The 23,205-nt window shown below is 29.7% G+C and overlaps 3 protein-coding genes across 3 annotated transcripts; all 3 read left to right on the top strand.

Annotated features, from left to right (window-relative positions):
* The first annotated feature begins 1,482 nt into the window (after nucleotides 1–1,482).
* LOC110649940 (rust resistance kinase Lr10) lies at nucleotides 1,483–5,440 on the top strand. The gene is made up of 3 exons (XM_021804699.2): nucleotides 1,483–2,338; nucleotides 3,685–3,728; nucleotides 4,018–5,440. Exons 1-3 carry the CDS (start codon nucleotides 1,536–1,538, stop codon nucleotides 5,187–5,189), a joined length of 2,019 nt encoding a protein of 672 aa, XP_021660391.2. The 5' UTR covers nucleotides 1,483–1,535; the 3' UTR covers nucleotides 5,190–5,440.
* Nucleotides 5,441–11,724: 6,284 nt separating this feature from the next.
* Nucleotides 11,725–16,898, top strand: LOC110656705 (LEAF RUST 10 DISEASE-RESISTANCE LOCUS RECEPTOR-LIKE PROTEIN KINASE-like 2.1). The gene is given in 4 exon segments (XM_021813618.2): nucleotides 11,725–12,257; nucleotides 12,259–12,561; nucleotides 15,107–15,153; nucleotides 15,549–16,898. Coding segments are annotated over 4 exon segments (1,980 nt in total). The 5' UTR covers nucleotides 11,725–11,775; the 3' UTR covers nucleotides 16,697–16,898.
* A 3,368-nt stretch (nucleotides 16,899–20,266) lies between these two features.
* LOC110659496 (uncharacterized) lies at nucleotides 20,267–20,737 on the top strand. Its single transcript, XM_021817455.2, has one exon. The coding sequence runs from the start codon at nucleotides 20,267–20,269 to the stop codon at nucleotides 20,735–20,737; it is 471 nt and encodes a 156-aa protein (XP_021673147.2).
* Nucleotides 20,738–23,205: the final 2,468 nt, after the last annotated feature.

The raw sequence follows: 23,205 nt of genomic DNA, 5'->3' as shown, positions 1-23,205 counted from the left end.
AGTATCCACTCCGGCTGCTGAAATAATGGTTCTCAGTAGCAGAACCTAGAAATTTTCAGAAGTCTCAATTCAAACTGCAACAAATCTTCCTCCCTAAAACAAAATCGACACATGCTTAACACTAAAAAAACTCAATTCAAATTTATAGTTAAGCCATAAACTAACTAATTAATGCTTTTAAGCTTAACACATCAACATGAATCAAACAAAACTTGAACATTCATAACAAAAACCCATCAATCTTCAAAGATTTCCAACAATTGAAAACAAATTCAAATGTCCAAATCTTCAACTCAACAAATAAGTTCCAACTATAGCACTATACTAACTTTAAGAAACCAAACCACAACATGCATCCATAGTTCTCTTAACCTTTAAGAATCCTAACTCAAAATTTCTAAAAGAGAAGGAATTCCAACCCAACTACCACCTCCTTGCACAAAACTAGAGCTCATGCATATAATCACTTTAATAAGATCCAAAGAAACTTGAAACATTTACTTAAAATCTCACATGCAAGTAGAAACTTACATTCCTTGAAGTTTTAACTATACTTTTGCTATAACACATTAATAGGATTGAAGACACCAAACTTGATCAAAAGAAGAAAGATTGTGAAAATGAATAAAATTTGAGAAGGATTTGTTCAAAACTCAGTTTGCACGTAACAGTAGAGAAAGGGGTTGGTAAAGAGAAAAAGATTGAGCTTCCTTTGAAGAAAGACGGGTCATTTCAACCTTTTATACCTTTGACTGCCGAAAGCCCAACTTGAGGCTACCGAAAGCCCAACTTGAGGCTACCGAAAGCCCATGTATAGACTACCAAAGTCCATACTGCCTGAAAAAAGACCTCAAACTTTAACTTACAAGAAAACCAGCTCTTAAACTCTTTAACATAACAATTATAGTACATACAAACACTTAATACTATTTCCACCATTCGTGAAACCCTAAATTTCATCGACATTTCCCATAAAAAAATGGTGGATGTTACAGTAGTGATCAAGTGGAGTGGCAACAAATATGGTGAATAGAGATCTGATGATGGCGGTAATCGTGGTGGTGTATTAGTGGCTACGTGGTGGAGGTGATTATTGAATGGTGGTGATGGCGGCAATGATTATATAGTTATGGTACTAATAGTGATTATGTAATGACAATGATAATAAAAAATATAAAATAAATAATCATGTATATATTTGATATAATCATTTAGCCTATTAATTAAAATATAATTAATTATATTATGTAATTAATGTTTAATTCTAAACAAAACTGATGAAATATCTAATGGTTTTGAAGTATCAAACATAGGGTTAGTGTAGCATATTCTCCCGTAGTTAATGTATTTAATGGCATGTATTTTCATGCCATGGCCCATCACATGAATCATGTAGTCCATTAGTCAAACTTGTAAGTCGTTCCCTTCCCCGGACAAATAAATTCTACCTATGATTGCCATGTGATTAGTTAAATATTTGCTTATGTTCTCTTTATTTTCCAGGAAGGGAACCACAATCTCCAAATTACTCAGATATGGTGTTCAACGTTCTACCTTCCCCTATTCTCCTTCCCATCACAATATTATCGTTACTCATTATCCCTACCTCCACTCACTCCCATAACACCACCACCTCTTCAGGCTACGAGTTTTGCTCTCTATTCAAATGTGGTAACATTACCTTCCCCTTTCCTTTCTCCTCTCTTCTTACCTTCGGTTTAGCTGCTCAAGACTGTGGCCTCCCTGGCTACCAAATCGCCTGCGACGAATCATCCTCTCTCTCCGGCATCATTCTTTCTGGCAGGCGTTACCAGGTGAAAAATCTTTTTCTATCAGAAAGATTGATCACCGTCATTGATATGCAACTTATCAAGGACTTGATGGCTGGCTCTTGCACTTCGTTACGTAATCTCACAATAATGGCTAGTGGTTATATTCCTCCTCTTAGCCTCCCTCCTTGGGCCACTAATGTTTCTTTGCTTCAGTGTCCTGGTGAGCTGAAACTTCCTCATGAATTTCTTGAAAAGGTAGTGCGTAACTATACTTGTAGAGGTGGCGATGCGCTTTATCTATGGCAGAATGGGAGTCAATTTGATCCACCCAGACTCAGCCCTTCGTTAAACATGAAGGGTTGCAGTTTGATCAGGATTCCTGTGTCAATGGCTAGCTATGGGTTCTTGATCGATAGGAATAGGAAGCATAGGATTGAGCTGGTTGATGTGTTGGCTGATGGGTTTCCTTTGACTTGGCCAAATTTTGAGGAGTGTAATAGCTGCAATGCGACAGGTGGACGGTGTGGATTTGATGGTAGTTTAAGGAGAATCGTTTGCCTCCACGAGTAAGTTATTTTTCCTATCTTCCAGTAAGTTATCTATTTTGCAATCTCATATCCATGATTTTTGGTAGCTAGTACCAATGTGTAGTAATGATACAATGCCTAATTATATAGTACAACCGCAATTCCATGTCAGCGTTTGACATGGAATGACAAACCAATAGTATAAGGACAATTAAGCATAAAAAGGTGGTTTTAATTTAGAAAAAGAAAACTATTTTTAATATATGGATAAAATTAAATTTTATGAGATCCATTTTAGATTAATTGTCATTTCATGATTGGTTTGCCATTCCATGCAGGATTGTCTATGTGAAATAACCGATTCATTATATAATTTATGTTACTTCAATTATCATATAATTTGTGGCGTGAAAAATATTATTTTCTAATTAAAATTTCTCCTTAAAAAATGTTTGATATGTTTCACATTCACTGTGCCCAATTGAAATTTGGATAACAGTGTTTAACAAAAGGATAATTTAGAATTTTTTTTAGTATAATTGACTTCTATTAAAGTTCGACTTTGAGATTTAATAGTCTCATATAATTTATGATAATTTAGAATTTTCTAATAATTAGTCCATACAATCTCATTTAAAATAAATTTCGTTATCATTTAATTCAAATAAAAGTTTTACCTTCTATTTGGAATCTAAAATTTTACAAAAGTTTATTTTAATTGATTTTTCTTATCAATTTTCATATTTAAAATAAAAGATTTAAAAAAATATTTTAAAAAATAAAAATTAAATATAATTTTGTGAGAATTTAACTAAGTTTTTAAAATAATTTATTACAAAAGAAGCTAGAGAAATGTAGTAGGATGATTTAATAATTCATAATTTTTTTCTATGCATATTAATAAAGGAAACTATTACAACTAGCAACGGCTACCGGTATCACAAGGGCAACAGTTTGATTTCTTTAGAGAGAGGGCAGCCGTTTGATTTGTCGGATCTGATTTGTCAAATTAATTATGTGCATTGGTGACATTTAAAACTGAGTCAAATAATTAAAATATGGGACACATACATTTTCCTAACCGGGTTAGATATTTTTGTGCTTGTGTGGTTCTGCAGGTGTGGGTACATAAATCTACTTAAATGCTGCTTCTTTTTCACATTTCTTTGGGTCCCAGAAAATCCTTTTCTTCAGTCTTATGGTCGACCCAACTTGCTGTTGGGTCAGGCTCAATTTGAATCCGACATGTCGGGCTCAACGAATTGCGACCTCTTGTTAGCTGCATATGTCTCGTCTTCTTGTCAAGTTTCTGCAATTGATATATGCATGACAATTATTCTATTGACCACCAAGTTAATAATATTGTCTGTTTGTGACCCTTGCAGAAATCAATGTCAGAAGAAATGGATAAAGTGGGAGCTCATTTTAGGTAAATCTGCTTGTACACTGAAATTATGAATCTAGAGATGTACACTAAAACTGAAAGAAAAAAGGGCAGGGTCATATTGTGAACAATTAATTATTATTATTTCAAGTGCATGTGCATTAAGTATATATACTGAACAATTAATTATCATATAGCTTATGCGTGGTTGGAGGAAATAAAGGATCGATTTTTTATTTTTTATTTTTTATTTTTGGTTTTTGGTTGTTCATCTTTTTCTCCATACGTATGCCCCGAAGCTTATCGATCACCAAGCTTTGTGGCATATATGCAGGTGTTGCAGCAGGATGTTCAGCCACGGCTATTATTGTTGTAGCCTTGATGAGAAAGCGAATTTCAACTGCCTTGATCAAGACAGAGAGTCAAAATACAGGAGAAGGAATAAATACTAAACGGTTTATTAGAACGTATCGATCAGGGTTGCTAACCAACTATACCCACAACGATATTAAGAAGATGACCAAAGGTTTCAAAGAAAAATTGGGTGAAGGAGGATGTGGAAATGTCTATAAGGGAAATTTATCAGACGGTCGCCTTGTTGCGGTGAAATTGCTCGAAAAATCTAACCACATAGGCCATGATTTTATTAATGAAATTGCCACCATTGGTAGAATACACCATGTTAATGTTATAAGCTTACTGGGTTTCAGCTGGAATGGTTCAAGACAAGCTCTCATCTATGAGTACATGCCTAATGGGTCACTAGCAGACTTACTATCCAATGAAGAGTTCTGTCTTTCGTTAGGAATGTCAAGGATGCTTGAAATTGCCATAGGAATTGCTCATGGAATAGAGTATTTGCACAATGGTTGTGAGTCACGAATCCTTCATCTCGACATAAAGCCTCAAAATGTGTTGCTAGATCAGAATTTCAATCCCAAAATTTCTGATTTTGGATTGGCAAAAATATACTCTCGAAGTCAAAGCGCAGTGTTGATGACAAATGCAAAGGGAACCATTGGCTATATTGCTCCGGAGATTTTCATGAGAAATTTTGGGAATGCTTCTCATAAGTCTGATGTTTATAGCTTTGGGATGCTGCTACTAGAGATGTTCGAAGGGAAGAATCGTATCGAACCAGGCACAACCACTTCGAGCGAAGCATACTTCCCAAGTTGCATCTATAAGCTGGTTGAGCAGAAAAACTTGGAGTCTTATGAACATGAGGATGCTAACATAGTAACGAAGATGGTTTTGGTAGGCCTATGGTGCATTCAAATAAACCCTAAAGAACGTCCCTCGATGACAAGGGTGTTGGAGATGTTAACTGGGGATGCAGATGCCATTGAAGTGCCTCCAAAGCCTTTCTTGTTTTCTCCTCCTCGATTGCAACATGAGATTGACATTGCCTCCATTGGTGAAAGTGATATCAGTGAATTGGATTTCGCATCAAACAGTTTCGAGATGGAGAATACATCAACAGATCACGCAAGCTTAGGGTGCTGAAAAGTCTTGCCATGGAGGATCCATGAGGGAAATGCAATGGAAGTAGACGCGTTTTGTGGTGAAGAAAGTGAAAACATGTTGTTAGGTTAAAGCCAATTTGTTGTGCCATATTCGATCTCTTTGGTTTTGTTTTGGATATGGTGTTAATTGTTGATTCCATCCCTCTGCATTTACAAATTGTGAAGAACTTATGTATATATTATTCAGGGCCTTGTACCCGGAAAAATATACATGAAGCACAGTTGCTCTTATCCCTTTGAAGAATTTCTTTTTTTTATTATAAAAAATGTATATTTCTTTTCCTGGCAGGTGTGTATGGGAAAAAAAGAGGGTAAAATATTAACTTGATATATTAAAAATGGAATAAAACTCAATTTATCTCTTGTATTTATTGAAGATGTTTAATTTAGTCAATTTTTAATTTTTGATTTAATTTAACTTATAAATTTTGGTCTATGTTCAAATTAGCACAATTGATTAATATATATAATTTTTAATATTTAATAATTTTTTTAATATTAAAATATTATTTTTATACTATATAATTATTTAAATAAAAAATAAAAATAATATTTTTATTATTCAATATTATTAATTAAACTGAAAATATAGAAAATATCTTTATATTTTCATAAAATTAATTAAATTTTTAATTAATTTTAATTATTTAAATAAAAAAATATGATTTTTGTACTCCATGCTTTTAATTTAAAATTATAAAATTATAATTAAATAAAACTAAAAATATAAAAATATTATTTTTTTCATTTTATTAATTAATACTAAAAAAAGTAAAGTATAAAAATAACTAATTATAGTTAATTAATTAAGATTAAAAATAATTAACTAAGTAATTAACATTAAAAAATAATTAACTTTAAAAATATTTAAAAAATAAAAAAAAAGGCAACTTACGCATCAAAATGATGAGTGAGTTACACTTTCCTAAAAATTTTAATAAATTAGACATAAATTAAAATTTATAAATTAAATTAAATAAAAAATTAAAATTGAACTAAATTTAACCTTATCAATAAGTACTAGGAGGAAATTATACTTTATTCCTATTAAAAATTATTTTATGTTGACATGCCAATATATGGGTATCATCAAATTAAAATTTCAAAATTTAAATGTAATTAAAAAAATAAAATTTAAATTATAATATTAAAATAATAAAATTATGGATGAATTACTTTAAGATCTTTATAACTTTTATTATTTACAAATGGTCTCATATTTCTCTCTCTCTCTCTCTCTCTCTCTCATTAATGGCGGGAGCAAATTAAAGAGAAGCACACATAGCAGAGTAACGAAGAGGTCCCTAATTCATTATGCTCTTCTTCTTCATCTGCTTAGAAACGGTATCATAATTAGAGCCGAGCAGATTTTGATTCAAATCGAATCGAGTCAATTTGATTTAATCGATTCAATTTTAAAATTTAATTGGTTCAATTTTATATTATAAAAATTTTAATTATTTCGATTCGATTCGGTTCGGTTTTAAAGAGAAAAAAATTAGTTAAACCGAACCGAATAATAATTTATATGTTCAAATCGAATCAAATCGATTTTTGAATTGATTTATTTTTATGAAAAATTTATGAATTATATTTAATTATATATATATATTAATTGTTTAATTTCATTGATTAATAGTTATTAGGTTCAAACCAAAGTTAAAATTAGACCAAATAACTTGAATATCAAGTCTAAATTAAAAAATTAATTAAAAATCAAAACTGATTGGTTTAAATCAAATCAAACCAAAATAGAGCGGTTCAATTCGATTTGATTTTTCACCCATTTTGATTCGATTCAATTTCTAAAATATATAATTTAATTCAGTTCGATTCGATTCGGTTTAGTTTGATAATAGTGCTTGTTAACGATATAATAAGCATTGATCCGCTTCGGGTGAGTCAAACCCAAAACCTGAGCCGATGCCATCCTCAAGCTTGTCGAGATCTACCTAAGTCGATGCCATCCTTAAGCTTGTCGAGATCTACCTATTAATATTAATTTTTAATTATTAAATTTTTAAAATTTAAATTTAATAAAATTCACATATTAATATATATAAAAAAATAATTTTTAACGTACACATCAGTGTTTTTTAAAACATATCCTAAAATGAAATAATTTTTTTTTTAGCTCTTAGTGTTGAAAGGGTAAAATCATAGCATATTTAAATAAAATTTTCTCTTTTAATTAATAATAATAATAATAATAATAATAATAATAATAATAATAATATTTTATTTTCAATTATTTTTTAATCAAATATTTTAATTACATGCATTCGATTCCTTTATTAAATTTGGATTTAGTTATTATTTTAGAATCATTAAAAATTATCACAATCCATTATAAGGATTGTATCAACACTTAGAATTTAAATAAGTTTAAGGCTACCAAAATTTTAATCAATCTAATTTCATAATAACTTTCTATAAATATTAAATGATTTTTTTTAATTGGTTAAGAATATACTTACAAAACCGAAAAATGCGTACTCTTTTTGATAATACTATGATAATTTTTTATAAACATACTAATTTTTATATTTTCTACACACACTGTTCATAGCTGATGTAAGTAATCTGAAGACTAACCTAACCACTGAATCAACTATGAAATTAATGATCATGGATTCATCTCCACCCTGTTTATATACACATAGCATGGGAGATCAAATTAATTCATAATATTAATTCAATTACACAAGATGGGAGAATTATCATTATCCTTACTCATCTCAAAATTTTTGTAATAACTCAAATTTAAAAAAAAAAATGTAACTTTCATATTTTATATATATAGTATTTTGATATTATTTTGATATCATCTAACTAATTTATAATTTTTATAAAACTTTCAAATATATATTTTAAGGATTATTTCTAAACATATTTTATAAATTATTTAATAATCTAATTTTCATTTAAATGATTATTTTTAAGTATTAACATTATATCAATTGACAAAATATATTATTATTGTATTACTCTTAACCTTAGTTTTAATGATTTGATGAAATTGTTAGAAATTTGATTATTATCTTTAGTATCATTATTATCAATATTATTTATCTTATTTTCTTCATGTTTATAATTAGAAAAAAAAAAAGAAAAAAAGTGAAAAGTGACAGTGGCATGTAGCAGTGGGTTACACCCACTGTCAGCTGCTGCAACAGCAATTAAAAAAAAAATGATTTCCCTCTCTCTCTTTCTCCCCTACCTTCTTCCTCTCCCTCCCACCACTCTCTTTTCTTCCCCTTCCTTTTGCTGCTGCCGGCGACCACCACCCACCACCACCGCCGGCAAGTAGTCCCCCACCCCGAGTGACGTCAGCAAGCCACCAGCTGGTAGGTAGCAGCATTAGGAACGACGACAAGTGAGGGAGGAGAGAGAAAATGCACGCACAGTGGGAAGCGGCTTTCCGTTCGGATTCCGGCCTCATCCAACGTCCGATCAAGTCAATTCTGGTGGCGTTGGAAAGTTTATTCCAAGAGCTTTCTTTTGATACCCATTTTGCAACATTTAGTGGTCGGATGAGTGAGATATGAAGGAGAGAAGTTTGAGATTTTTTAAGCTTTTTTGTTAGATCCAAGACGATCCGATCGTTGGATTGGAAATCCAAGACCACCTTTGGACTCAGGATGAGGAGAGGAATATTTTGGTATGATCAAATCCAGCAGATGTTGCCGGCGACTGCGGCCATTGTGGTCAGCCACCGTACGCAATGGTTCTAGCAGTGGCTCCGCTCGAGCTTTGGGAATGAATCAACTTCCAGAGATTTTCTCACAAATTTTTGGAATTTTTGAGACACAAATAAGCTTTGAGTAAGAATATTTTCCTTATTTCTCAATATGTGGGGCTTAAATGCAGTGTTTCTTAAATAGGAAAAATTGGATAAAAATTCTAAAAAAAATATTAGATTAAAATAAAATTATTTAGAGATATTCTATGGTATTTATTAATTTTTTGAGTGATTGTAGAATATTTTTGAAAAAAATATATATGGATTTTAGTTAGATTTTTAGTATATGGGCATATAAGATTATTTAAATATATGGTATTTAAATTTTATATGATTGGTTGAAGTTTGAGAATGGAGAGTTAAATATGTGAATGTTGAATTAGGTTGAATTAAGAATATGTTAGCTATTAAAAATTTATGGAATTAAGTAATATTCTTGAATAAAAATTCATAAAATATTCATGGGTAATTAGAAAATTACAATTCCTTTTGCAATAGCTTTATAATCTTATTAAGGACAGTGGGGCAAAATTTTAGAATTTTTAGAGTTTGTTTGAGTGGATTTTTATAAAATGTCAATTATAGGGATTAAAACATAATTTTTCAAATTTATGACTATTGTCTGATTTGGAGAGCCCAGGAGGGGCTATATAATGTTGATGAGATGTGATTATGGAAATTGAGAATTAAAAGTATTATTTGAAACTTTTTACAGGATGGGTAGGTCTTAGGTATAAGGGGAATTCTGCCGAATTTTCGGCAAAACCTTAGGGCTGTCTTTTGATTCTCTATAATTTTTTTTTTAAATTGTTTATTAATAAATTTGATATATTTTTTAGGTGAACCTGGACAGCCTTCTTTCTTTGCCTAGCCACCGCAGTAACCTTTTAAGTGTTGTGAGTAGATATTTATTTTATTTACAATTTCAATATTATTATATTTCTGGCATGCTTATATATCACTTATATTTATATTTATGTAATTAAATATTAGGCATGCCCTGCTTTGCATTTATACTTAATAATATTGCTTTGGTTACTATATTTTGATAATATGGAGTTTTGTGTATGAGTGAGTATGTATGTGGTATATATGGATATGGGTAGAACAGACAAATCGGCTTGAGCTAGTCTTGCTTGGGACTCGGTCCTTTTTTTGAGGAAGTCAAGGTTAGTACGACTTTGAGTTGATCTCGCTGACCCTCACATATGGATTATTAAGCGAAAGTTCGGCTTAAGTTGATCTCGCTGGCAAGCCTTGGATTAAGAGAGCTAGGTAGAGGGATCAGCTACCCATATATGTATAAGTATGGATTTGATATGGGTGTTTGAGTACTCTAGATTATTTTTGATATGACTTAATATGATTTGTATGAAGATGATATATTTCATTTCCGAGGATGCATTAGAATTAGATAGTCATAGAGATTGTATGTAAAATAAATATTTACTCTCTGAGTCAAACGCTTATTCATGTTCGCCATTTTTCCAGGTTACAGGAGGAGTTCTTTTTCAGAGTAACTTGCTTTCTTCCTCGCAGGTTTAGCATCAGTTATTTATTTGTTTTATTATTTTCTAAATTTGAAATTTAGAACTCCGCATATGTTAGCAGTAAGATGAGCCTTGTTGGAGACTATTTTAATTTAAGTTTTTAATATCAATAAATGAAATTTTTATGATATTTATATAGTTTATAATTGATTGATTCAGGGTTGAGCTGGGCTCCCCTGACTTTAGATTTTAATAGTTATCGGGTTGAATTAATCCGAATAAAAATATAATATAATATTTTATCTGATTTTATTTGCATTATAGGCCTTAATTTTGAGCCCTGATTATGGATATGGGATTAGTAAGGCTTACTATAGGTCTCGAGGGCTTTATGCCGATTAAGGTCCTAGTGTTGATCCTGTCCATGGGTTCAAGTCGTGACAATTTTATAAATAGGTTATAAAAATATTGGGAACCTTTTAAAAATATTTCCTATCCAATTTTCTTCTAACTGCGGGATAAATACAAATGCAAAATATTGAAGCCTTTTTCCTATACAATAAACTCTTATCTAGAAGTATTTCTATAATAATAATAATAATTATTATTATTATTATTATTATTATTATTATTGAATGGAGTGATCCTTCAGTCAATAAATAAAATATTAAATAAATTATCTAATATCTATTAAAAATATTAACTTTAAGCACCAAGCCAAATTTCAAGTTCTAATACATTATTCACTGCTTTAACTATGTAACCACAAGCAGTAATCATACAATTTTTCATATTTACAGAATATTATTATTTGATATATGCAGATGAAAAATCTACACATTGATGGTATTATATAAGCTCATTTTTATATTTATAATTACTTAAAAATTAATTTGTTCATCTAGACTTTTAAGAAATTTGATTGATATAATTGACTGAAAGTCATCTTATTTGTTAGATAAGTTGAGGTAAAAATTTTTTAATAAATTATGAAAATAGATCTTTTAAACTTAGAAAAAAAAAACTCTATTAACAAAAAAAAAAAAAACAAAATCCATATAAAACCTTAATTTTCCAAAAAAAAAAATCACGAAAATATAGTCAGAAAAAGTAGCTTATTTTCAACCTATTTTTGTGGTCCATAATCGTCTGGGTAAAACGACATTTAAAATTCTAATCAATTCAAATATAACAATTTTGGTATAAGAAGGCCATGGAATTCTAGAATAAAGAAAAGTATTATAAAGGAAAAAGAGAATATAAGAGAGAAGCGTACACAAACGGTAAATAAAATACACATCCCTTCAGTCAGCAGAACAAATTGGAGCAAAGAAATGTGGACCCAAGCTCCAAAATCTTGTATTCTCTCTGCCTTGGCAATAATATCACTGATTATCTCCACCTTCCCTTCTCATATCCGATCCCAAAACAACGCATCGGACTATGACCTTTGTTCCCCATTCAAGTGTGGCAACAGCACCTTCTCTTTCCCCTTCTCTAACGTTTCAGGCCCCAGAAGCTGTGGCCTTCCCGGCTACCACTGCACATGTTATGATGAACAGTCTCCAGGGATCATTTTTTCCGGCAAGTTCTTCTCAGTCAAAGGCTTCTATCTCTCTGATCGCTTGATCACTGTTGTTGATACCCAACTTATCACTCAGTTGACGGCTGGCCACTGCACTTCTTTGAATAACCTTACAATTTTTAGTGACTATATAGCCCCTCTTAGTCTCCTTCCGGGAACTTTTAACCTCACTTTAATTTCTTGTCCAGGTCCTTCTCGAGAATTTCTTGATAAGATGGTTAGTAATTATACGTAAAGACGGTACTGCACTATATATTTGGAAAAATGGCAGTCCAGGGCGTCCATCAGAATTCAGCCCTGTGCAAACACCAAGCGGATGCAATTTGATCATGGTACCTGTCTCTATTTCAAGCTACGCATTATTCTTGAATAGAAGTGGCTCTGAATCTTTTGATCCCTCGACTGAACTGGTTGATATGTTGGCGGATGGGTTTCCTTTGACTTGGCCCAATTTTACGGACTGCATAACCTGTAATTCAAAACGAGGACGGTGCGGATTCGATGATAACTTGAAGGGAATTGCTAGCTTCCACAAGTAAGTTCTTTGATTCTTTAATTCTTTAATTCATTAACAGCATTCATTGCGGCTTTTTTTTACCCTCTATCAACTGCTTATTTCAGAAGCCATTAATAGCATTTATGTTGAGATGATAATTAACTAATTAAGTCAAGTTCATTGTCATTAACTTGTGATTAACCGTATGACATGATTAACAGTAAGGCTTATGATTTATTATGTTTCCTTGAGCGTTACTAATACAGCAATTTGACCTCCCTCCGCCGTTGGATTTGACTTCAGAACGGACAAAATTTCTATATATGTTCTTCCATCAGTCTCTTTTATTTGGATTGGGTTAAAATTAGGTTTACGTAGTTATTCATTCATAGGGATGGCAAAAGTTTCCCAACCCGATCCGTCTTGTTCTGAACTTGATTAATTTTTTTTTTATCCCGCTCTAATCTTGATTTATGCAGGGCGGGATAGAAAGACTTTCTTCCTGCTCCGTAACTCGTCTCGTATAATAATATATTATTATTTTTTATTAAAAAAATAATTTATTTTTATATATTTAAATATTATAATTTTTAATAAAATATAAAAATATATTATTAAAATAATATATAAAATTAACATTTTTAGTTTAATTTTATTTTTCAATAAATAAATTTATACTATATACTAATATATTAAAATATAAAAAAATAAAAAAAAAAATTCTCCGCAGAAGAACCACACCGCTCCACACCTAGTAGAGGAATACTCTGCCCTAACCTCGAACTTCTGTGGATCGAGGAGGAGATGAGTAATCTCTGCCCCACCCGGCCTTGTTGCCATTCTATTTATTTTGCTATTAGCAATGAAAACACCCTTTTTCAAATTAAAGTTCAATCCAGCGAAGGTGTAGGCCGTGTAGAGTCGTCTAGTTGTTAGTGACAGCTAATGGATTCTTTCCATTTTGCCCAAAATAAAAAGAAAGAAAGAAAAAAAGAAAGTGGTAGCTAATGGTATGGAAACCTAATTATTTATTGAAAATTTATTGTTTAATATACAGGATGAAAACATATTAAGTAATTTACTATTTATTGCTTAGATTTTGTCTGATATTATAATTTAGTTTATATATTTTTAAAATTAATTGATTTAATTTTTATTTATATTTCTGTTAAAATCAGATGCCCTTCTAATTTAATATTGATGTCAAGATAAATATATTATTTATTTAATAAAGAAAATTTATTATTTAATTCCTGAATTTTGATTGATATTATACCTTGATTTTTATATTTTAGAAATTAAATAATTTAATCCATATATTTGATAATAGCTGAAATTATTAAAATTTATTTTTATTTTATTTTATTTTATTTAAAATTTTTCTTGAATTCTTTTTTATAGAACATAAATAATTAATTTATTTGATAATAATTAATTTTAATTAAAAAAAACATAAGTAGATGATTAAATCGTTCAATTTCTAAAATATAAAGACTAAATCAAGATATTCATCAAACCCTAGTGATTGAATTTTTCTTGATTGAATAAAATGTATATTTGTTTTTCACTTAAATTATAATAATATTAGATGGAATGACTTAATTTTGACGAAAGTATAAGTAAGGGACTAAATCATTTAATTTTTAAAATATAGACCAAGTTATAATAATAAAAAAAATTTAGAGACTAAATAATAAATTTTCTAATATATTATTATATATTTTATATTTTCTCCTTAATTTATTATACAAATAAAAAATTAATCTTTGACATAATCACTTGCACTAATTTGACTATGAGTTTTGAAACTGAAAGCTTGGACTTTTCCATACGCGTATATAAGTTCCTCACCTTTGAACTTTATTATTATTATTTTTTAAAAATTCAACAAATGAATTTCTTACTAACTCTAAACTCTATGTTATTGGAAATTTAGGATTTCAAAATGGATTAACCATTTTCTTTTCCTTTTTGTATATAACCATTTTTAAAAAAATTTTATATGCAAAAAATTTATTAAATTAAATAAAATCAGAAAACCTGAAGCAGAGAACATTAAAATCAAGACCAATTGATGGAGAAATTATAAGATACAACTGCACAATGTAAAGATAAAATGTGGTACAATGATATTTGTCATTAAAAAAAAAGCATGGTCCCAAAAAGCACGAAATAAAAATAAGAAAGAAGACACCAGCAAAGCAAAACCAAGTCAAACAACTAACCCCAGCATCGAAAAATCAGAGGAGAATAAAATGACAGCAATAATTCAGAGAAAGCTCGCCTCCTCTTCTCCCTGAGATCTTAGCAACCATTGTCACTAAAAGGCTGTTCAAGAAATTCCCAACTCCAATCCCACTAGTGAAGAAAGTGTTTTCCAAGGCTTTGCATGTCTTCAGGAGAGATTGATCATAGAAGATCTAGCAATTTCTTTAGGCCCCGAAGTGTGGTGTAGCCTTAGCACATCTATTCTTCTAAGTTCAATTGCATAAGCATTGCATTGGCAGAAACTTGGATCGCAAATCCGATTCCAAGATGCAGACCATTAAACCCTTCACTAATATAAAGTCCTTGCACTTTGCAGGCTGGGAAGCTCAAAGAAAAATTGGAAGAAGCTGGGGTTTATATTAGGTATATAACGAAGCAACTCCTTTTATTTATTTATTTATTATTTATTTATTTATTTTAACCCAGGGGAAAAATAAATTTAAATGTTTAATTATTTGCATTGCACTTGGATGTCTAACCATGCATGATGCATAGAATCATATATATAGAAATTAAATTTTAATTCATTAATAAATGCCATTGAGTTAGTAGTTGAGTATTTTATTTATCATTGGAGTAGTTAAATATTAGATCCCATCTTCCTTTCTACAAATTTCTGATGTATTAAAAAAATAAAATTATCAAATAAATTTGCTAAAAGGAAATTAAGTGGCTACAGAAGCTTATTATATGTAGGTGTTTCCAGTAATATCAAAAATAGTTTTAGCTTTCATTAAGCTTTTGTTGCCTATTTGTAGGCGTTTCCATTGGGAGCTGTTTCATTCTGCTTATCATTGTTCTACTGGTACTAGCCTTCAGAAAACGAATTTTGCCTTCCTTCAAGATGAATAACCAAAGTACTGAAGATAGAAAAAACGTTGAGCAATTTGTTAAAACCTATCAATCATCTTTGATAACCAACTTTTCATACAGTGATATAAAGAAGATGACCAATGGCTTCAGAGAAAAATTAGGTGAAGGAGGCTATGGTAATGTCTACAAGGGCAGATTATTATCAGCCGGTCGTCTTGTCGCTGTCAAACTGCTGCAGAATTCCAACAACAATGGCAGTGATTTTGTTAATGAAGTTGCCACCATCGGTATGATACGTCATGTGAATGTTATAAGATTATTGGGTTTTAGTTGGAATGGTTCAAAACAAGCAGTCATCTATGAGTACATGCCTAATGGATCACTAGGGGACTTGCTAACTAATGAAAGGTTGAGGCTTTCACTAGGATCTGCCAGGATGCTTGAAATTGCCACAGGAATTGCTCTTGGAATAGAATACTTGCACAATGGCTGTGAGTCACGAATCCTTCACCTCGACATAAAGCCTCAAAATGTGTTGCTAGATGAGAATTTCAATCCGAAAATCTCCGATTTTGGATTAGCAAAAATTTACTCTAGAAGTAGAAGTGCAGTAACAATGACATGTGTAAGAGGAACCATTGGTTATATTGCTCCTGAAATTTTCATGAGAAAACTTGGCAAACCTTCCCATAAGTCTGATGTCTACAGCTATGGGATGTTGCTATTAGAGATGGCTGGGACAAAAAACACTGCTGAACTAAATCTAAAAAGCTCTTCAAGTGAAGCATACTTTCCAGGTTGGATACATGATTTATTAGTTGAAGGTATTCAAGGGAATGGTAGAGATCAGATAGAGCTTGTGGTGGAAGATGCTTGCATATTGAGGAAGATGGTTATGGTCGGTCTATGGTGCGTTCAAATAAATCCTAAAGATCGTCCCTCGATGAAAAGAGTGGTAGAAATGTTATCTGGAAATGTTGATGTAATTGAAATGCCTCCCAAGCCTCTCTTCCTTTCCTCACGACATCATGACTCTCAACATCAGATTGATATCGCTTTCGCAGAAAGCGATACCAGAGCAGACAGTCATTAGATGCGAGATTGAAGATATTAATGTGTTAAAAATTCCTTCAAGTAAAGTTTAACATAATATTAATTATTTTGATCTAAAAGGTCTTATTGTGTTGACTCGTCATTATTGGATTTCTTGATTTTTTTTACAAGGATCATGATTGAGGGATGAGGGATTAAGTGGATCCATAATTAATGTGGATCAAAGGATTTTCGGCAACATAAAATGTCTTATTTACCCTTTATATTTTTTGAGCTAAAATTTCCCTCCATCCTTTACTCTTTTCTTTTTCAATACTTTCCCTTCAACTACATCTTCTTTTTTAGTAAATAGTAATAAATTATACTTTTATTTTGAAGAAAAAAAAATAAACTTCTTCTCTACACGTATTTTCTCTACACACATTAAAGAAAACATATATAATTATTTGAATTTAATAACATATACTTAATTTTAAAAATTTATTTTAATTTTACTTTATTAAAGTTTTAAACAGTATAATACACATGTGCTTTTTCCTTTAGCCAATATTTGTTATGAAACAATTTTCTCTTGGCCAGTATTTATCGTTTGGAGGCTTTTTTATTTTTTTCTTCAACTCTGTACCAATTGACAAAAATTATGTATATTACATAAAACATTTAAGGTACAACATGTCCAATTTTTTGCCCTTTAATCTGACTAGTTTAGTTAAAAAAAAAAGACCGGTTAATGTTAGGATTAATTTTAATTAAATCAAATTGTTCATCTCACTTTTAATTATAATTTTTGACTTTAATTAAATTTAGTTATTTGATTTTTAAACAAAAATGATTTTAATTTAAATTAAATTAATTAATTATTATTCAATTTAAACTTAATTTAAATTTAATCTATGATACGAAATTGAATTAGACAGTGACAGATAAATTAATACGCTTGTTTGATTTGAGTAAATCTATATAAATTCAATTCAATATACATTTTAATCAATCAAATAAACTAAGCTTGTCACATGTCACATTGACTGTATCAATTGCAAAAATTATAATTTAATTGATTGAATTTAATATATATTCGAGTCAGCTAAATCAATTTGAGTATTTGACGTGTCATATTGATTATATATTTTAGTCAATTAAGCTTTAATTGAGTCAATTGAACCAATTGATTACGTGCAATGTCACATTAATCATATATATTTAAGTTAATTACGAAATTATAATTCAATTGATTCAATTGAATATATATATTGGAGTCAACTGAATTAATTTGAGTATGTTGCATGTCACATTAATCATATATTTTAGTCAATTGAGTTTTTAATTGAATCAATTAAATCAAATTGATTATGTATAATGTCACACTAATTATATACATTTGAGTCAATTGTAAAAATTATAATTTAATTGAATATATATTTGAGTCAATTAAATCAATTTGAGTATGTAACATATCACATTGATCATATATATTTGAGCCAATTACGAAAATTACCATTTAACTGATTCAATTGAATATATATTTAAATCAATTGAATCAATTTGAGTATATAACATGTCACTTCAATCATTTATTTTAGTCAATTAAGCTTTTAATTTAGTTAATTGAATCAATTGATTATGTGTAATATCACATTTATCATAATTATAACAATTATCATTTAATTGATTCAATTGAATATATATTTAAATCAATTGAATTATTTTGAGTATATAACACATCACATTGATCATATACTTTAGTCAATTGAACATTTAATTGAGTAAATTGAATCAACTGATTATGTACAATGTCACAATAATCATATATATTTTAGATTAATTGTGATAATTATCATTTAAATGATTAAATGAAATATATATTTAAGTTAATTGAATCAATTGAGTATGTGACATGTCACATTGATCATATATTTTAGTTAATTGAATCAATTGAGTATGTGACATGTTACAGTAATCATATATTTTTGTCAATTGAGCTCTTAATTGAGTAAATTGAATCAATTGATTATGTAACATATCACATTATATTAATTGACCATATATATTTTGAGTCAATTGAATTAATTGAATCAACTGACCATATATATTCTGAGTCAATTGTGACGATTATTATTAGCCCTTAATTGAGTAAATTAAATTAATTGATTATATAACATGTCATATTATGTCAATTAACCATATGCATTTTGAGTCAATTAAATCAATTGAATTAATTCACCATATATATTTTGAGTTAATTGTGACGATTATTATTTAAATGATTCAATTGAATATATATTTTAGTTAATTGAATCAATTGAGTATACGACATATCACATTATGTCACATTATTCATATATATTTGGATCTACTATAACAATTATCATTTAAATGATTCAATTGAATATATATTTTAGTCAACTGAATCAATTAAATATGTGACATGTTAGATTGATCATATGTTTTAGTGAATTAATCCTTTAATTGATTCAATTGAGTAAAAGTATATAATTTATTTAAATGAAATATTTTTTTTAATTAAGTCAATTGAATTTATTTGAAATTATAATATTAATTAATTATTATTATTATATATATATATTAGTCGAATCAATTTAATCGATTTATTTTGTTAGTTTAATTGAGTTAATTTAATCAATTTCAATTCAAACTGATCATTTGTTTAATTATAATAAAGTAATATATATTGTATTTTTTAATATTAATTTACACATTAAAATAAAAATAAATAAATAAAAGTATATTATTTATTTTTATTTTTATTTTAAAGTTTCTTTAATTTACATAAATAACTTTTTTTTTAAAATGTGTAAACTTAGTTAAAAAAAAAGAAAATCGTTAATTAAAGAAAAGAGGAGAGAGAAAGTAAATGAAACATCTAATTTGTATTGAAATTTGTAACTATAATTAATACAACAGACACAATTTAAAATTTAAATTTCAAATATCTGCACTCTCCCATAAAAATAGTTTAAAGGATATTTTAGTAAAATAACTTAATTTTTTTTTATATAAAATAACTTTACCATCCCTATTATTCTATATTTAATGCGGATCCACTTGATCCTCAAGTTTTTCCCTTTTTACAGGTCTCATCTTGTAATCATCAAATTTTGAAATTTTATTAAAGAGAAAATCTTTGTATATTTTCTGAGAAATTATTGTGTATTCCAGAATTCCACTCTCTATTAACATAGAAAAAATGAAATTTTATATATGAAAGAGCACTAAAATTTACTACTTTGATATATTATATAAACAAAAATACTACACGACTCAAATTGAGCTAGCTCAAAATGGCATATTGGTAATTAAATTGAAATTTATTAACATTTTACCCTTTTAAGATATAAGCCATTTAGGGTGACTTGTGAGCCATTTAGCTCATTTATAAGCCACTTAACTATAAAGTCTGTTCATTTAATATCTACTCACCAAACAACATTTTTCAATGTCAAATTAATATATTTGCAGCTGTTGGAACTCTAAAAATTGAAAGCTTCCATGAAAACTCTTTATGACTATAACCTACTTCATAGCTTATGGAGATGAATAACCTTCATTCTTCCATTCATCTAACTCTCATATCCTACTGTTCTCTCAAAATATGAGGCTCACAAGCAATAGAAGAAAAGAAAAATTTTATGTAGTCTTCCATGGTCTTCAACCTGGGATTTACACCTCATGGCAAGAATGCGCCCCACATGTTATTGGTGTAAGCAGGAGCTTGTACAAATCATATGACACAATGGAGGAGGCCTTGCATGCATTCAATCATGCTAACAATCTGCCTATGAATTCATATCGTGGTGGTGATGGAATGTCTCTTGTTGCTTCATCTGGAATCTCAACAACTTTGGGTAATGAAGAGCCATGTCAACAATATCTTTCGACAATCAATATGGAGTCAAAGAAATTCTTAATATTTGGAAAGGAAGACCCACGTGAAGAATCTCCTTCAATAAGTAATCTGCAGTTAAGAAATATGGAGTCCAAAAAATTGGATTATAGTGCTTTTTTCTACAGATTTGTTGCTGGGATCATTTTGGGAGTTTTATTCGGATGTTACTTGATGTAGTTTATAGTGACTGAAAAAAAATGAAGTGATTACCCTTTTGATGTGTTATCTTAAAGCCTAATGTATATATTAGTAGATTTAAATTATGAAATTGTTTTGGTGGATTAAAGATTTTGTCATGATATTTTTCTCATTTTTTAGAAATATTTAATTGTGTTATGACTTCCTTAAATTTAAAATATCTGCAAAAATTTTGCAAATTGTGTTTCTTTATTTTTTTTACAATCAAAATTATTTGAATTACAATGTCAAAGAAGCATAGGAGATTATAAGACAATTCAAAATTGCTTGCATAAAATGAAGTAAGTTACAAGGAAAACAATTGTAAAAAAAAAATATGATAGCCACGTATATTGCAACTAAATTAGCTTTCCTATTTATTGAGGAGAAAGCAATATGAGAAAAGTCTAGCTTGTGGTTCTTGAGTGTATGAATAGGAGCCTTGATTTCCCATGAAATAGTTGCATGAGGATCATGGAGTCCTAAAACAAAATTACCGAATATGTTTGAAGGATCATCTTACTAATCTTTCTTGCTGAATCATGGAGGGCTATAGCTTTTAGATTTTAAGGTCTTAGTTTTATATTTACATATAACATTTAGAGTTTCAAATCTTTATCTTTATAAAACATAATCATTTTTCATGTTTGAGCAAAATAAGACATTATTTAACACAACATGGAACATAGCTCTTCATTAACAAAAAAGTGAACACAAAAACAACACAAATGAAACATGATAATAGAGAAACATGACAAGGGAATAAGATAAACAAGATAACAAGCTAATTTTTGAAGCATAACCATAGATAACAAAATATATCCACGAAACATAGAATTAGAAAACAAATCCTTTCCATAGCTTCACACAAGACACCAACTTGACACATTCTTCATTCAGCATGAGGTAATGACTCAACACCGGGTAATGATTGAGCAGATGTTGAGGTATCAGAGATGATAATAACATTGTTGTCATAGTTTGTTGCATTTCCATTTGTTTGAGGCAACTGAAGGAAGATATCATAAGACTTCAAGAGTGGTGGCTCATCCAATAAGGTAGCAGTGATGTATTCCTTACCGAGATCAAGAACCAATCTTTTCAGTAGCTGATTCACTTCAGTTTTTAGCTCTTTCAACAGTTGCTTAGTGCTATTATACATTGTTTCCAGCGTTGCCGGAGATGCAGGCAAGTTAATGGACCTCCTAATTCTTCTTTGTGGTGTTGTATCCATGGGAAAAAATTGAGCTAATGAATGTAATTAGATTGATACCACTAAACTCAGTTAATCTCCATATATATATGTTGAACGTGGAGACTTTTACACTGGGAATGAATGTTTCATTGTTTAACGTGAGATTTAATAAGACATGTTGGTGGCTGGAGTAAAGTAGCTCTCATATGGGTTCTTAGCTTAGTTTAATGTGCATGCATGATAGACATGCAATGGACATTCATTGTGGTGGATATACTGATTCTATTTTAATGATTATGCTTATAAGAAACAGATCACGAAAAGTTGTTTTGTTGATTGTGTTGGCTTATTCATTCTATGGTTATGAGATTGTTTTATCTATTTTTTGTCCAGTGTCCTTAGGTTGTTTGTCATCCACTTGTTTGCTTTTCTCATCCTGTCAGCTTGTTGGTGTGCACTTGCTTCTTCTAATTTGGTCGAGTCTCTGTTATTATTGGTTGCATTTGGTGTGCTCTATTGGGTTGTTTTAAAATTATGGTGGTTTACCTGGTTATGGTTGTTGTTTTATGTGCCTTTTATGCTAGGCTGTAGTTCAATATTCTTCTACAATCTTTGCTTCAGGAGATATTTAACACCACTTTCAAATTAGATAAAGAAATGCTGATAAAATGCCCAATAAGCAGATGGTGCTCTTAGTGCTTTATAGCAAATAAGTAGAAAAATTATAGTTTTTCAATTATTATGCTTTACTAACATCAGCAATGGATTATCTGGTTATAAAGGAAAAGGAAGAACATTAGAAGCAACAACAATGGTTATTTATAATGTTTGACATTGACATTAAAAAACAAAGGAAAACAAAGCATATTGTCTTATGAAAGATAGTTTAAAAACCCATCACATCTAACTAAAATAACCCTATTGTCCCTTAGCTAAATAAAGAAAACACACAAGGCCGAAATAAGATAGTTTAAACACACTTGAAGATAATACCCAGATCTTGTAATTACAGTATTGAAAATAACTCTATCATCATAAGTAGCCACATCCAACATGAAGTCCACCTCATCATCTTCTGCCAACTGGTTTTTATGCACAAACACATTCCAACCCTTTTCAAATATGGCCTTCTTGAACACTCCATCTTTACTAAACCGAGTGGCATAATGAACTATCCATTTTTTACCACTAGTTCCATGTATGTCAACCAACATGCCATCCAAGCCAAGGAATTCCTTTGCAAATTGTATTGGAATATTCTAGTAAATAACAG

Source organism: Hevea brasiliensis, chromosome 17 (genome assembly GCF_030052815.1).
Source record: "Hevea brasiliensis isolate MT/VB/25A 57/8 chromosome 17, ASM3005281v1, whole genome shotgun sequence".
NCBI lineage: Eukaryota > Viridiplantae > Streptophyta > Magnoliopsida > Malpighiales > Euphorbiaceae > Hevea > Hevea brasiliensis.
The sequence above is the reverse complement of the archived record's forward strand: the minus strand, read 5'-3'. Positions and strand labels throughout refer to the sequence as shown.

Bases quoted from the DNA above. Each gene is read 5' to 3' on its own strand.
- LOC110649940 (XM_021804699.2), top strand. From the start codon at position 1,536: ATGGTGTTCAACGTTCTACCTTCCCCTATTCTCCTTCCCATCACAATA. The intron at 2,339-3,684 runs GTAAGTTATTTT...TGACCCTTGCAG, and splicing joins AGAATCGTTTGCCTCCACGA to AAATCAATGTCAGAAGAAAT. The intron at 3,729-4,017 runs GTAAATCTGCTT...GCATATATGCAG, and splicing joins AAAGTGGGAGCTCATTTTAG to GTGTTGCAGCAGGATGTTCA.
- LOC110659496 (XM_021817455.2), top strand. From the start codon at position 20,267: ATGAGGCTCACAAGCAATAGAAGAAAAGAAAAATTTTATGTAGTCTTC.